This window comes from Gadus morhua, chromosome 23, assembly GCF_902167405.1.
Source record: "Gadus morhua chromosome 23, gadMor3.0, whole genome shotgun sequence".
In the NCBI taxonomy this organism is placed as follows: domain Eukaryota; kingdom Metazoa; phylum Chordata; class Actinopteri; order Gadiformes; family Gadidae; genus Gadus; species Gadus morhua.
The window spans coordinates 11,082,602-11,097,631 of NC_044070.1; the positions used below are offsets into that span (position 1 = coordinate 11,082,602).

Sequence of the window (15,030 nt, forward strand, 5' to 3'; positions counted from 1 at the left end):
TAACACACATCTATCTATCTGTGTGTGTGTGTGTGTGTGTGTGTGTGTGTGTGTGTGTGTGTGTGTGTGTGTGTGTGTGTGTGTGTGTGTGTGTGTGTGTGTGTGTGTGTGTGTGTGTGTGTGTGTGTGTGTGTGCGCGCGCCCTGCAGGGCCTCAGAGCGCGTGTGCTGGAGACCTTTGTGATGCTGTTCCTGCTGGCGCTGCTGATCCTGGGGATCGTGTGGGTAGCGTCGGCTCTCATCGACCACGACACCGCCAGCATGGAGTCCCTCTACGGTCAGTCTGCTGGACGCCATGTGGCGAACAGGAAAGAGTCTCACTACGGTCAGTGTGCTGGGCGCCATGTCGTTAACAGCATGGGGGCTTTCTGCGGTCAGGCCGTGGACGCCATGTTGTTAACAGCATACAGTCTCTCTACGGTCACTCTGCTGGACACTAGACTCTAGCTGTTGTTAACAGCTAGTCTCTATGGTACGGCTGGTGCAATCATTCACCAGCCGGTGAATGATGGTCTGCGATTTCGCATTTTCTCCGAGCAAAACGATCTCCGAGCAAAAATAAATGAGTAGAAACTGTTTTGATACAATCTTGATACCTATTTGTACATCATTCTCGAATTGAACATTTTTCTAGTACAGCATTTTGTGTATTTTTTTTTAAGGGGAAATTTCAAAGTTCTCAGTTACAAATTGATTTTTTGGAGAGAAATGCTGAATCATGTTTTCAAACTCAAAATAAACGATTGAGTAATCTTGATTTCAATATTGACCAAGAGAATCTTGATTATGATTTTTTCCATAATCTAGCAGCCCTACTCTACGGTCAGTGTGCTGGACGCCAGGTTGTTTATAGCATATATTCTCTTTATGCTCAGTCTGCTGGAGGCCATGTCGTTAACGTTATAGAGTCTCTACAGTCAGTCTGCTCGATGCCATGTTGATAACTTGCCGTCACCATGACCATGGCTCTCTCTATGGTCAGTAGAGATGAACTGTGCGTGTGTCTTTTTTTGGTTATATTTGGTTGACATTGTGTTGTCATCCCTAGACCTGTGGGACTTCTACCTGCCCTACCTCTACTCCTGTATCTCTCTGCTGGGAGGCCTTCTGTTGCTCAGTGAGTTATGAGTGCTCTACAACCGACCTTTAACCTGGATACCATAGCATGTAGCTCACAAAACAAACTTTAACCTGAAATGTAAAGCATGTAGACTTTTTACAATATCTAAACACTGTAGTAATTCTAAAAATAGCAATGTAACTAGCTAAACATGTAACCAAGGTATTGACTCTAGTGTGTATAGATACAACTACAGTGTTGATGTGTCTTCTAGCGTGTGTAGATACAACTACAGTGTTGTCTTCTAGTGTGTGTAGATACAACTACAGTGTAATGAGGTTGTGTCTTCTAGTATGTGTAGATACAGCTACAGTGTCATTTGGTTGTGTTTTCCAGTGTGTACACCAGTGGGTCTCTCCAGGATGTTCACAGTCATGGGCCAGTTGTTGGTCAAACCCACGGTAAGTCTCTCTCCCTGTCTGTCCGTAGTTTAAATCTTCAAACATCCCAATCAAAGTGGACGCCACTGTGACTCTTTGGTTTAAATCATCAAACGTAACATCAAACGTTAGGTTTGTTATGTGATGATTCAACTGTTACTTTCCTAACGTTTGATGCGGATGATTTAAAACTACAGACTGTGAGTTTCCCTCCACTATTAACACAGAGAACTACAAATACATCAGCAACTCATCCTCCCATCTGCCACCTCTCCGGCCCCACCTGCAGCCTAATAACCCCCCCCCCCCCCCCGCCCCCTCTCCTCTCAGATCCTGGAGGACCTAGACGAACAGATTTACTGCATCCACTTACAGGAGGAAGCTCTTCGCAGGAGACTAAACGGTACGTCTGGAGTAGACCAGCACACACCTTAAAGACGAGAGCGAGAGAGAGAGGGGGGGGGGGCCTGGAAGCAATTAGTATCTACATATCACACACACACCTATGCACGCACACATACACACTTGCACAGACACACACACACACACACACACACACACACGCACCTACCCATGCACACAGGAACATGCCACACACATGAATTTGCACTCACACACTTGCCACCGTGCCTAGCTCTGTCGATCCTGCTCTGGTTACTCTAAATGACAAGCCATATATTACCTCACAGGCGATTTTAAGACGGCTGTCACTGTCGCTAGCGGCAACAGGTAGCGAACGTGTTTGATCTCATTAAGACAGCGTGATTCATACGAGGGAAGAGCTCAGTGCTGGGGCTGCTATCCCTGCGGTATAGTGACTTGAGCTCAGCACGGTAGTGCTCATGAATTCACAACAGGGACTCTAGCCCAGCACGCTAGCGTGATGGAAGATCAGCCGGACGCCTGCCGAGGTTACAGTGTTTTTTGTTTTCGTTCCACAATCCCTCCATGTTGCTAAATTCCTCCTTTGTCGGGGAACAATGTGACAGAGCAGGAAGTATTAGGCGGGAGTCCAGCAGGTACTTTAGCGCTAAGTGAGGCACGCAGCCCAGTGTGGAGCGTAGAGACGACGGTAGGAGGCTCCTTTCAACCCAGGAGGTACGGGAGATGTGGGCCTGATAGCTGGTGTTTTCAGACGCTACGTCGGCTCCCTCCATAGACGCCCATCTGAGCGTAGGGTTCTTTAGCCCAGCGCTAGCTTTGAAAGCTGCCGCCGAATAACGTAATCCCCTCCTTATCGTATCGTTTGATGTTTGCAAGTCACCGGGAGGTGAAGCCCGGCAGCAACAGTGCGAGCGTCTCCAGCTGGACTCCTCTGGCTTGGGGACGGAAAGATCCGATTGGTACAGAGGGTCAGACCGAGATGCTGATTGGTTCATAGGGAGATGATGATTGGTCTAAAGGGTCAGATGGTGATACTGATGGGGCTAGAGTCTAGACCCATCAGTATCTCCCTCTCGACCAATCAGTATCTCTATCTGACCCCCTAGACTCAAGAGGGTCAGATGGAGATGCTGATGGTCTAGAGGGGGATGCAGTTTGGTCATGAGGGTCAGGGAGAGATGCTGATTGGTTCAGAGGGTCAGACAGAGATGCTGATTGGTGTATTGATGAACCATCCAAAATGTATGTAAGAAATTTACACAATGATAGGCAGACAATGCACTGTGTGTGTGTGTGTGTGTGTGTGTGTGTGTGTGTGTGTGTTGGTGTGTGTGTGTGTGTGTGTGTGTGTGTGTGTGTGTGTGTGTGTGTGTGTGTGTGTGTGTGTGTGTGTGTGTGTGTGTGTGTGTGTGTGTGTGTGTGTTTACCCAGCCTGCAGAGATGTGTATTGGAGTGTTTGCGGTGGCTTTCAGCCGTTGGAGGGTCGGTGTGTGTGTGTTGACTTTCTCGGGGGTACGGAGGTGCACGTAGCACCACCACCGTGCGCTTAACACACATATAGCACCGGCCGCATTCCCATTAGCATTCTGCAGTGCTGCTGTCGGTCCTCGCCCTCCCCTTTCTCTCTTACTCCCTCCCTCGCCCCCTCCACCCAACCCTCTCCCCCTCTCTCTCCCCCCCCTCAACCCCTCTCCCCTGTTTCATCCCTCCCTCCCTCCCTCTCCACCCCATCCTTCCTTCATCCCTCCATTTCTTTCTCTCTATCGCCCCCCCCCCCCCTCCCTTCCCGCTCCCCCTCCACCCCTCCCCCTCGACCCCCCCTCCCTCTGTCCTCTCCCCTCCCCTCCCTCCCCTCCCTCCCTCCCCTCTGCAGTAAGATGACCTTGTCAGCCCCAGCTTGCTGTTTAGCAAAATTGCGGATGACGTAATTGTTTGGTTGTTGGTGAAGGTTGGAGAGGATGCGTTGAGGTGGTGGGCAAACATTAGCTCCCTGCCATAGATGGATAGTCAGCCCGGTTAGCTTTCTGCAGTGATAGCCCAATAGAATGTTAGCCTTGTCAGCCCTGTAGTGGTGCTAGCCACCTAGCCGTGTTAGCTGTGGGGCCTGGTAGCCCTGTAGTGGTGCTAGCCACCTAGCCGTGTTAGCTGTGGGGCCTGGTAGCCCTGTAGTGGTGCTAGCCACCTAGCCGTGTTAGCTGTGGGGCGTGATAGCCCTGTAGTGATGCTAGCCACCTAGCCATGTTAAATGTGTGGAGTGGAAACCCAAAAGCGGTGATAGCCACGAAAGGTTCTTAGTTTCGGTCACCAATTGCAACCTACCTGTACCAGTGGAGCAAGATGCCCCATTACCCCTACCCGCTCCTTAAGGACATGGATCTGTATTGAACGTAAGTCTGGGGAAAGTTAGCTTTGGAAGAGGCAGAGCAGCTAGCTCGCAGCTCAGCTGATCTGAAGGGAAGCAGAGGAGCTGTCAGAAACATTTCCTGTTGTGTTGTGTTTTCTCTCAGGCACAAACTTCCCCAACACAGGTACTTGCGAGGGCACAGACAAAGCTCTCTCTCCCTCCCTCGCTCTCTCTCTCTCTCTCTCGCTCTCTCCCTCAGCCAGACAGGGCGTGGTATTATAATGGTGGGGAGTGTGGAAGTTTGATCAAAGTGATTGGTCCTCGTGTGCTGGGAGATGAAAGATGGTATTTTTATTGCACGCCAGTAACAGTGTAACACTGAACTAATTGGAGCAGATCTGCCAATCACCCCGGGGACGCAGATAGATATACACGGTGACCGGGCCCCCGGGGGCCCGTACGCGGGGAGGGAAACAGTCAAACAGATGAATTAGCCCCTAAATGAGACGGCCTGTGGTTTTCCTGGAGAATCCCCGCGCGGCAGACCAGTCGTGGCATGCGCTAGACAAGAGATTAGCGCTCCTTATTAAGATGACACGGCTCTGTCCTGGATTACCTGCTGCAGAATGTCAGGAGCTCCCATACACACAGCGGCAGAGGCCCGGGTCACGACCAGCACCCCACGCACGGCATGAGGGGACCGGTGTTTCTCCCTTCTGGTGGACAGTGTCGGCCTGTCTCTCTGTATAGCGCTGTCTATCTGTCTGTCTGTCGGCCTGAGTGAGTCTACGGCTGTCTTTCTGTCTGTCTTAGTCTGTCGTTGTCCGTCTGTGTGTCTGTCTGTCAGAGTGAGTCTACGGCTGTCTGACTGGCGGTAGCTGTAGTTGTCTGTCTTGTCTGTCTGTAGCTGGAGTTGTCTGTCTGTCGGTAGTTGAACCTGTCTGTCAGCCGGGAGATTTAGAAGTGGTGCTTGAGTAGATCAAGTGTTAAGAAAACAACCTCTGATGGGACTGAGACTAAAACATAGTTGTCAGTCTCATGATGATGATGATGTGTGTGTGTGTGTGTGTGTGTGTGCGTGTGTGTGTGTGTGTGTGTGTGTGTGTGCGTTCCCGTGCGTGTGCAGGATGCTCCTCCCATTTGTCGTCCTGCAGCGGCTCGGAGCCCCTCCTCCACAAGGAGCTGGCCAGCATCCGGACCCACCGGAGCAAGCTGGGTGAGTGGACTCAAGGACCTTGACTGGACCACCACAACTCTGCCAACTACTTTTTAGCTATTGCTGACGGGCAGCTGCCCCTGCCCCCCCCACACCCCCCCCTTCCCCCCTCCAGCCCCCAGACTTAATTCCTTAATTTGGAGCGGACCCAGTGCTGGCTGATAATGATTCTCTTTCATCCATTTTAGGATATTATAAACATGGTGGAGGGCCTTTTGGGGCGCAGACCGGGGTGGGCAGCGGGGGTGGGCAGTGGGGGTGGGGGGCTGGGCAGGGTACAAAGGCACTTAGGAGATTGGACAAGATGCCAGTGTTATATTGTGGCCGGTCTTTTAGTGATGTCATTAATTTAGCTGGGGTGGCTATGAAGTGCACTTGGCAAACTTGGTAGAAGGGTGGAGCGGGGGGGGGGAGTGTAGGTGTAGGTGGGGGAGGAGGGGGGAGGAGGGGGGTATAGGTGGGGGAGGAGAAGGGAGTGTAGGTGTGGGGGGGGGGGGGGGGGTTGTCGGGCGATGGAGTGGTCTGGGGGGAGGTGGGGTAACGGTCCTCGGCCCCCCCCCAACCTCCATAACACCTGAGTGTGTTCATCATCATCATAATGAAGAAGACTTCAAGTGTATTCAAGTTTATCTGTGATTTATAGATCACCAGGTCCGGTGTGCCAGGAAAGATTTGACGGTTGTGTTCACCGCAGTCTGTACCTGCTGCACCTGCTGAGCTGTAAACGGCCATATCAGATGTCTTCATCAGTGGTTAGAGTTTCCACTGGCGTGCTTCTGTCTTTAATTAAAGAGCAACAGGGTAATTTATGGAGCTGTTGATGAGGAGATGCTAGCACTCACTAGCCCCGGGCGCTAGGTCTCACCAACACCTAGCTTTGATCAATATTATTACCTAACCAGAGTATAAAAGCTTGTTCAAGATGATGGAAGATATTTGGATTATTATCAGCACACTCTTAAATCAACCTACGACTCTAGTCCTCTCTCTGGTCACATGGAAAGACTCGTATATTTATACATATATATGTATATATATATATATCTTAATCTCTATCTCTATCTCCATCTCGCTCTGTCTCTCTCTTCCTCTGTCCTCACTCTCACGTCAATCCCTCTCAACTCTCTGTCTCTCGCTCCTCTCCTCCCTTCCCTCTCACCATCCCTCTCTGTCTTCATCTCGCTCCCTTTCTCTTGCTCTCCATATCTCCATCTCAGAGAGGAGGAAGAAGGCGTCTGCCTGGGAGAAGAACCTGCTCTACCCCATAGTGATGCTGGTTCTGCTAACAGGAACTGTGAGTACCTGTTCCTGTCTCGTTCTCCGCTGCTTACGTAAAAACAAGCTAAATAGTGCTACATGGGTCTGTGGTAAAGCTAAATGTGAAAGCTGCATGCAAAAGATGCCTGCTGAAGCTGCTTTCTACAGCTACTATGCTGAAAGCTAAAGCTGCTATGCTCCAAGCAAAAGCAAGGGCATCGTTCCCATGGTTACTATTGTAGTTGAGCGAGACGGTGTGTACTAAAGTAGTGTACTATAGTGGTGTAGCAGTGTGCACCATACACTGTGCTACAGATGTGTATGATTTAATGTAGTACTATAATGTAGTTGTAATGTAGTACTATAATTATTATATTCCTATAAAAAAGGATGTAGTACTTTAATTTAGTACTATAATGAAGCACTATAATTGAGTACTGTAACGTACTAAAATAAAGGGATGCAATGTAGTACCATAATGTAGTTCTGTAATGTAGTACTCTAAGTTAGTAATGCTCTCCACTCCAGACCATCTCTGTTCTGATGGTGGCGCTGAACATCCTCTACCTGCTGGTTGATGAGACTGCCATGCCCAAAGGCTCAACGGTAACCAGCAACACACACACACACACACACACACACACACACACACACACACACACACACACACACACACACACACACACACACACACACTACCACACACACACACACACACACACACACACACACACACATACACATACACATACACATACACACACACACTACCACACACGCAGAGAGAATCTAGCGGTAGGAGCGGTGTTCTCACAGAGACTTGAATCAGATTCCGGACACGCTAAGGTGCATTGTGGGAATAAAGGTCCAGATGTTAATCAGTCTGTTGCATTCAGAAGCTCATGAAAGTCATTTCACACCGTGCACAGATTAAACGGGCACGCCCACTTGCACCCAGCAGGCCAGGTGAATGTGCGAGAGACAACACAACACATTATGCATCAGAACACAACTCGGCACACCACACAAGACAAACTATATATTATACACTCTCACCTGCACTGCGCACACCATACTACACGCTACACAGCACACTACATCAGAACCACGCAACACTACACTGCACACACCACAGCACTGCACACCTCTGCAAAATACACCACACCAACACACAACCCCACACACGGCGGGCAGCGCAGGACACCTTATCTCACCGTCACACCGGGGGACGGCGCTGCACGTGTGTCTGTGTATGGGCGTGTGCGCGTGTGTGGGCATGCTGATGTGTGTGTTGTGTGTGTGTGTTGTGGTTGCATTCTTGTGTGAGCGGGGGCACCGCTGTATCATGTTTCTCAGTGTGATGCGTGTGGTGGGGGGGGGTGCGGGGGTCGCCCAGTGTCGTCCCCCCCCCCCCTCCCCCCCCTACCCTGACTGCGGGAGGAGAATGGATGTTTTCTTCGGGCGCTGCAGAAATCCCCCAGATTCCTGCTGTCATGGCCGACATGTGCATCATCGCTGGGGCGTCATGTCCGCCGCGGCTCGGCGGTCGGGTGTGACCACGCACTGACGTCAGCATCAGGCACATAGTCAATACCGCCGACGGGTTCACCCGGGCAATGCCTCATCTCTAGTGCTGTAGGATGCACCTGATCAATGCCTAATCTATAGTGCTGTAGGATGCACCTGATCAATGCCTGATCTTAATTGCTTTAGGATGCTCCTTATCAGTGCGTTATCTATATTGCTGTGGGATTGACATGGTCAGTAACATATTCACATATACACATACATATTCATACACACATCCAAACATCCCCAGGCCATGGTCTGAAACACGTGCGCATCCTCACACAAACCGTACATTGCCAACACATACACGTACACTCTTTCCCTCAAACACACACTCACTCTCGAACATACACACTCACTCTCACACACACACACACACACAAACACACACACACACACACACACACACATACACACACACACACACCAATAATTGCCCTGGTGTGTTCAACTCTATGTACTTTGTAGAAAGGGAGGAGGAGGAGGAGAGAGGGGGGGCTGATATTCAGACTGTGGGAAAATCAAATGAGGTGGGAGGGGGTTACAATGGAAGTGCTCTGTCAGTGTTTGTCCCTCTGTAAGACACATCTCTCTCTCTCTCTGGATCTCTGTCTCTCGCTTTCTCCCTCTCTCCCCTTTTCCCTCTGTCTCTCTCGCTCTCCCCAAGTCTCTGTTTCTATCTATGTCTCGGTATCCCTCTCTCCCCCTGTCCTGCTGTTTTACTCTCTCTCTTTCTCCTTCTCTCTCCCTCTCTCTCCATGTCTCTCCCTCTCTCTCCCTCTGTGTCTCTCTCCCTCTGTGTCTCTCGTCCTCTGTCTCTGTCTCTTACACACACACTCAGCATCCCATCATGGCCTCCCTATCAAACTGACGCTCACCCCCGATGTGTGTGTGTGTGTGTGTGGTTGTGCGTGCCTGTGTGGTGGTGCGCGCGCTTGTGTACACTACATGAATGTGTAAGTATCACCAGATGCATTGTGGGTGTTTCAGTGTTTGAGTGATTGAATGCGCCTCAGACATGAAAGCCCTGTAGTACCATATAGATCGGTCCAAATGGTTTAAGCGGCGTTGTGTGGAACATTCACGGTGTTGATAATGGTATAGCCCTTCTAAACAGTGGTGCTGCCAAACCCGGCACAACGCGTATTGATCCTTTCTAAGGCAGATGCCCGGTCTGAGCTCATGTGTGTTTAGTTGTTTTCATGTTATTGGCAGGCCGTCTGCGCCTCCTTCAACGTGTTTTTGTTTGAACACCTGTTCACATATTGTATGATCGACAGTGATTTGAAAGAAGCCTCTTTCATCTCCTCCCATTCATTACCCAGCCAAGTTGATTCTGTCTGTCTCAAGTGGGGAAATTCTTGGTGCTCGCAGGATCTCTCTGTAATTGCATGTGAATAGCAGCAAACAGCCAGCACGCCCTGCAGTGCTGCAGCCGCCTCAGCCTGGTCACTGAGGACGGCTGTTTATCAGGGGTTGGATAAAGGATAATGTGTTTCTATCAGGATAATGTGTTTCTATCAGGATAATGTGTTTCTGTCAGGATAATGTGTTTCTATCAGGATAATGTGTTTCTAATATCAGGATAATGTGTTTCTGTCAGGATAATGTCGGTACAAGGATAATGTGTTTCTGTCAGGATAATGTGTTTCTGTCAGGATAATGTGTTTCTGTCAGGATAATGTTGGAACAAAGATAATGTGTTTGTGTCAGGATAATGCGTTTATGCGTTTCTATGAGGATAATGTCGGTGCAAGGATAATGGGTTTCTGTCAGGATAATGTTGATACAAGGATGATGTGTTACTTTCAAGATAATGTTGGTACAAGAATAATGTGTTTATGTCAGGATAATGTGTTACTGACAGGATCATGCTTCTATCAGGATAATAGTTTTACCAGGATATTGTGTTTCCATCAGTATAATGTGTTTCTGTCAGGATAATGTTGGTACAAGGATAATTTATTATTGTCAGGATTATGTGTTTCTATAAGAATAATGTTGGTACAAGGATAATGTGTTTCTTTCAGGATAATGTGTTTCTATAAGGATAATAGTTTTATCAGGATATTGTGTTTCTGTCAGCATATTATTTCCACAATGTTTCTTTAAGGATAATGTGTTTCCACTGATATAATGTTCATATTGGTTTTATAAGGATAATGTATTATCATGCAGATGACAGATGTTTTAATCTGTTTCTAAAATGATAATATGTTCCAATGTGGTTCCATGCATGTGATGTTATTTTGTGCTTCTAGAAGTATAGTGTGTTTTAATGCATAGGATTTTACACGGAACGTGTGAAACTGTTATATAGTTTCATGTAATGTAAGTTTAACAAATAATTTAACAATCTAGTGTGTGTGTGTGTGTGTGTGTGTGTGTGTGTGTGTGTGTGTGTGTGTGTGTGTGTGTGTGTGTGTGTGTGTGTGTGTGTGTGTGTGTGTGTGTGTGTGTGTGTGTTTTGCAGGACCGGGGGATCGGAAACACCTCCTCACTGTCCACATTTGGCGTCGCTCAGGCTGCCCTGGAGATCCTGCTCATGTTGTATCCTTTCACACGCACACGCACACACACACACACACACACATCCTTACCTGCTACTTCTGAGGGCTGGACGGTCAGCAGTGACCTTCTCTGTCAAAACATGTTCACCCAGGTCAAAGGACACAGGTCACGCACACTCACTGCTGAAGAGGAGCAGAGGGGTCAAACTTGGAGAGAGAGAGAGAGAGGGAAAAAGGGAGAGGGCTGAAGAGATGGATAGATGAAGAGAGAGAAATGGAGAGATGAGAGAGAGAGAGAGAAATAGATGTGGTGGGAGAGAAGAGTGAGATTAAGGAAGGGAGGTACAGAGAGAGACAGAGATAGAGAGGGATAGTCGGAGCCAGACAGACGGATGCAGCGGGTACACTGAATCTGAATGAGTGAACGAATGTGTTGCCGCTCCTTGATTGGCTGATCAGCTACTTGCTGGTGTCCTCCGTGGTGGGCTTCTACAGTTTGAGGGGCTTCCAGATTCTGACCCCCCGGCAGCACGACACTACTATGACAACGGTGAGTACCCCACTGCCATGACAACGATGAGGACCCCACTGCCATGACAACGATGAGTACCCCACTCCAGCCCTGTCCTCAGCGCTCAACTATTTGTTTGTTGATTGCGTAAACATGGGCCCTTTCTCCCACATCAGAGACCTGCGGGTGGGGGGCAGGTGGGGTCAGGGTTGGGGAGGATGTGGGGTCTGCTCACCCTTTCAGGTGGTAATGAGGGTGGGGGGGCGCGGGGGGGGGGGGGGAGAGGCTGACGCCTCTGTGAAAGGACTTAGCGGCACAATGGACACAACCTGCTAATGAGCAACTTCGCAAGTACTAATGGTCCAATATGCTGCTGCCTATTTACCCTCAAGAGGCGTGTCTGTGTGAGTGTGTGTTTCCATGTAGCCGTGTGATTGATGTGCATTCCACCTGCCGTGTTGACCGGTCCCCCCTCTGGTCCCCAGATCATCGGTTGCTGCGTGTCCATTCTGGTGCTGAGTTCCGCTCTGCCGGTGATGTCCAGGACGTTGGGTGAGTCCCGTCAGTCTGGATGTTGTTCACCTCCATTTATTTCACCGTTCCAATGAAATAAATGAAACCCTTGAATGTATCCATCCAGCCAGCGTCAGAGCTGGCTCCTCAGCGTGCCCAATCGACCCTCCTCCCATAAAGCCTCCAAGCTAGGGCCCCAGCTAGCTTCCCAGCCTTCCCCTAGCTAGCCTCCCAGCAGGGCTCCCAGTTAGCCCCATAGACTCTCAGCCTCCTAACTAGCTTCCAAGCTACATCCCCAGCCAGCCTCCCAGCTAGCCCCCAGCTAGCTTCCTAGGTAGCCCCCCTAGTTTCCTCCGAGCAAGCGTTTCAGCTAGCCTCCCAGCTTTGCCCCCAGCTAGCCTCCCAGATAGGCCCCAAGTTAGCCTCCCAGATAGCCTCCCAGCAGGCATCTCAGCTAGCTTAATAGCCTATCAGCCTCCCAACTAGCCTCCCGGCAAGCCCCCCAGCTAGCCTTCCTGCTAGCCCCTGGGGCGTACATTCCTAGCAGGTTCCCAGAGAGATGGTAAAGGGTACAGCGTCAGGACGACACCAACACAATGGCTCCAATAAACATGCAGACACAGCTGTTCAAATATCCAGTGCATGCCTATGTGCTCTTGCGAGTATGCCGTTTTGTATTTGTGTGTGTGCTCCGTGTGTGCTGTGATTGTGTGTGTGTGTGTGTGTGTGTGTGTGTGTGTGTGTGTGTGTGTGTGTGTGTGTGTGTGTGTGTGTGTGTGTGTGTGATTGTGTGTGTGTGTGTGTGTGTGTGTGTGTGTGTGTGTGTGTGTGTGTGTGTGTGTGTGTGTGTGTGTGTGTGTGTGTGTGATTGTGTGTGTGTGTGTGTGTGTGTTGTGCATACAGTGAGTCACATTGAGCATTAGAAACATCAACAGGTTCTGCTCCTTGGGTGTGAATAGATGAAAAGGGGTATGGGTTTAAAAGGCTGCCCTGGAGGAACGCACACTCTGCTGGGGCTGAAGAGAGTCCTTGGTGTGAGGGCTGCCACATGTTTTAACAAACTGTCCTGAATCCTGTGTTGGAGACATCTCTGAGGCGTGGAGAGGCTGCGGGTTTCAAACGAGGCCCGGCCGCTGTGGGAGTCGTGGTGTTCTAATGACACCGTGAGGGGAGCGGCGTTGAGACGGCACTGCCGCTGTGATGGGGTTAGAGGGCTCATCAGGCTCACCGTAGGCTAACCGCAACAATAACACCTCTGATTATTACTTTATTACAGTTAGGGTGCAGAGCAGACGGAAGGCTAACAGTAAGCAACCAGAAGGCTTACAGCCACCATTTAATCAACAACCCTTTTGCAATAGAACAGGAACCCCGAGCTAAGGACCCGTACTGTGGCGCGGCTGTTGCTATTGATTACGCTGGGAGATGGTCCTCGGCTAATATTAATAACACCCAGAACCTCAGGCAGAGAGAGGACATTACCAGCGACAGCAGCCAATAGGAAGAGACCATGATCTCGGTTCAGAGCGCTGTGCTCTAGCGTCCAGCCGGTCAGTAACATTAGTGGAGAGGGATGTGCGGTAATGATTCACCTCAGCCCTCCGATACAGACGTTCTCATCTTGTCTCCGTCTGACATTTCAAATGCCAAGCAACTTTGTTTCTCCTTCGATTGAATCGTCTCCGATTACCAGAGCTCCGAAGGGGCTGAAGGCCGGGGATGCTAATGAATGCAGACGGAGCAGCGTGTCGGAGGGTATTGACCGGCTCCTCCTTCATTCCCTCCTCTGCAATTCTGTTAAAGGCCCCGGCGCTCTGTAAATACATCTCTCCAGACAACCGGTCGATGGACTAATCTAATGCAGAGCTCGGGCTGTGAAGACGTCTCTGAGGGAACACATGATGTCAGAAGCACACCGCTCCAATGGCCACCTTTACATCGACATACTGACCCTTCACATGTCTAGATATGGCTCATTCATGGTTTAGATGGGGGTGCTGCGCTAATGAGCCTCAGACCTGGGGATGGATCGTGTTGAAACACATTACCTCAGCGGTCATCCTAACTCATTGATAATGTTGAAACACATTACCTTAGTGTTCCTCATAATTCATTGATAATGTAGACGCATGTTTCCTGACTGGTGATCCTTACTCATTAATAATGTAGAAACAGATAGTCTGTTTGGGTGTTATTGCGTATGGGTGGTTGACTCGCTGCCAGGAGGTTCTGGGTTTGAACCGCAACATCCAGTCCTGTTGTTGGCATCCTTGAACAAGATGTCCTAACCCTACCTGATCCATAATGACATGTATCTAAAAAATATATCTTTAAGATGTTGTTATTTTACTTATGTCTGTAGAGTGATTCCATCGTCGGCAGAGGGGAAATCTTTAGAATTTAACAAAAAACAATGTCCTTATGAAGATAGACACCCTTTTTTGTTTAACAAATCTCTCGTAAATCCGCCGTAATGTTTGCAAACAAGCGGTACGTGTTCTGGTTTGACTCCACCGTTGGTCGGATTACGCTTGACGGAAAGGTCATCCGAAATACGGAATCAGACGAAAACTCTTGTCGGAGACCGCTAGAGGCCCAGCACCAAACAATATCACTGTATCAATATTAAAGAAAAGCCATCAGTGACTGGGTCAAATCTGGGAAGAACTGCACAAGTCTTAAGCCCAGCGGAAACATGCAAGATGCAGCTTGTTGTGGGTTGATTTGGATACGTAGTGAGCTGAGCCACTGACTCAGCGGGATGTGTGTACAGGTGACTGTGGTTCCATTGAAGACCGCAGCGTCTCGCTCGGGTGGGGCTTTCTTCTCCTTGTTTTCTACCACCCTGTTTTGCACGCTAAGACAGCCGACCGTACAATAAAGAGCTCCCACACACGAGGGACGTCACAGGGCTCAGCGTAAACATCGGCACAGGAAGTCCCAGGACGGTAAAGTCCTTTCACACAAAGGGATTTTGGCACTAGTTTTGTTTTTTTTATCCAATTCCAGTCGGCCGTATCCAGAGAATCTGCATTCAGTGTACATGAAATGGTTTTTGGCACGTAAGCCCTTCTTTCACTTTGGCCCGTCTGCGCTGTTGACAGAGACGGCCGTGGCAGAGAGACACCTCCGCAGTGAGGAAGACATTCCTAGCTGGGCGGCTGCAGCCCCTCTTTCCCGCCGCCGCCGCCACAGCAGCAGCAGCAGATCCTGCTTATGAACACAAT

The 15,030-nt window shown here is 49.6% G+C and overlaps 1 protein-coding gene across 2 annotated transcripts in view; it reads left to right on the plus strand.

Annotated features, from left to right (window-relative positions):
- The window catches only part of lmbr1 (limb development membrane protein 1), a 32,381-nt gene that overhangs the window by 13,926 nt on the left and 3,425 nt on the right, over nt 1–15,030 (plus strand). The window contains exons 6-15 of one of the 2 annotated variants that reach the window (XM_030348819.1): nt 150–324; nt 1,048–1,116; nt 1,456–1,520; nt 1,830–1,902; nt 5,354–5,443; nt 6,661–6,737; nt 7,229–7,306; nt 10,743–10,819; nt 11,239–11,329; nt 11,776–11,842. In XM_030348819.1, the coding sequence (XP_030204679.1) occupies nt 150–324; nt 1,048–1,116; nt 1,456–1,520; nt 1,830–1,902; nt 5,354–5,443; nt 6,661–6,737; nt 7,229–7,306; nt 10,743–10,819; nt 11,239–11,329; nt 11,776–11,842 (862 nt within the window). The remainder of the gene's footprint in view (nt 1–149; nt 325–1,047; nt 1,117–1,455; nt 1,521–1,829; nt 1,903–5,353; nt 5,444–6,660; nt 6,738–7,228; nt 7,307–10,742; nt 10,820–11,238; nt 11,330–11,775; nt 11,843–15,030) is intronic. The other variant, XM_030348820.1, reaches the window with a different exon arrangement.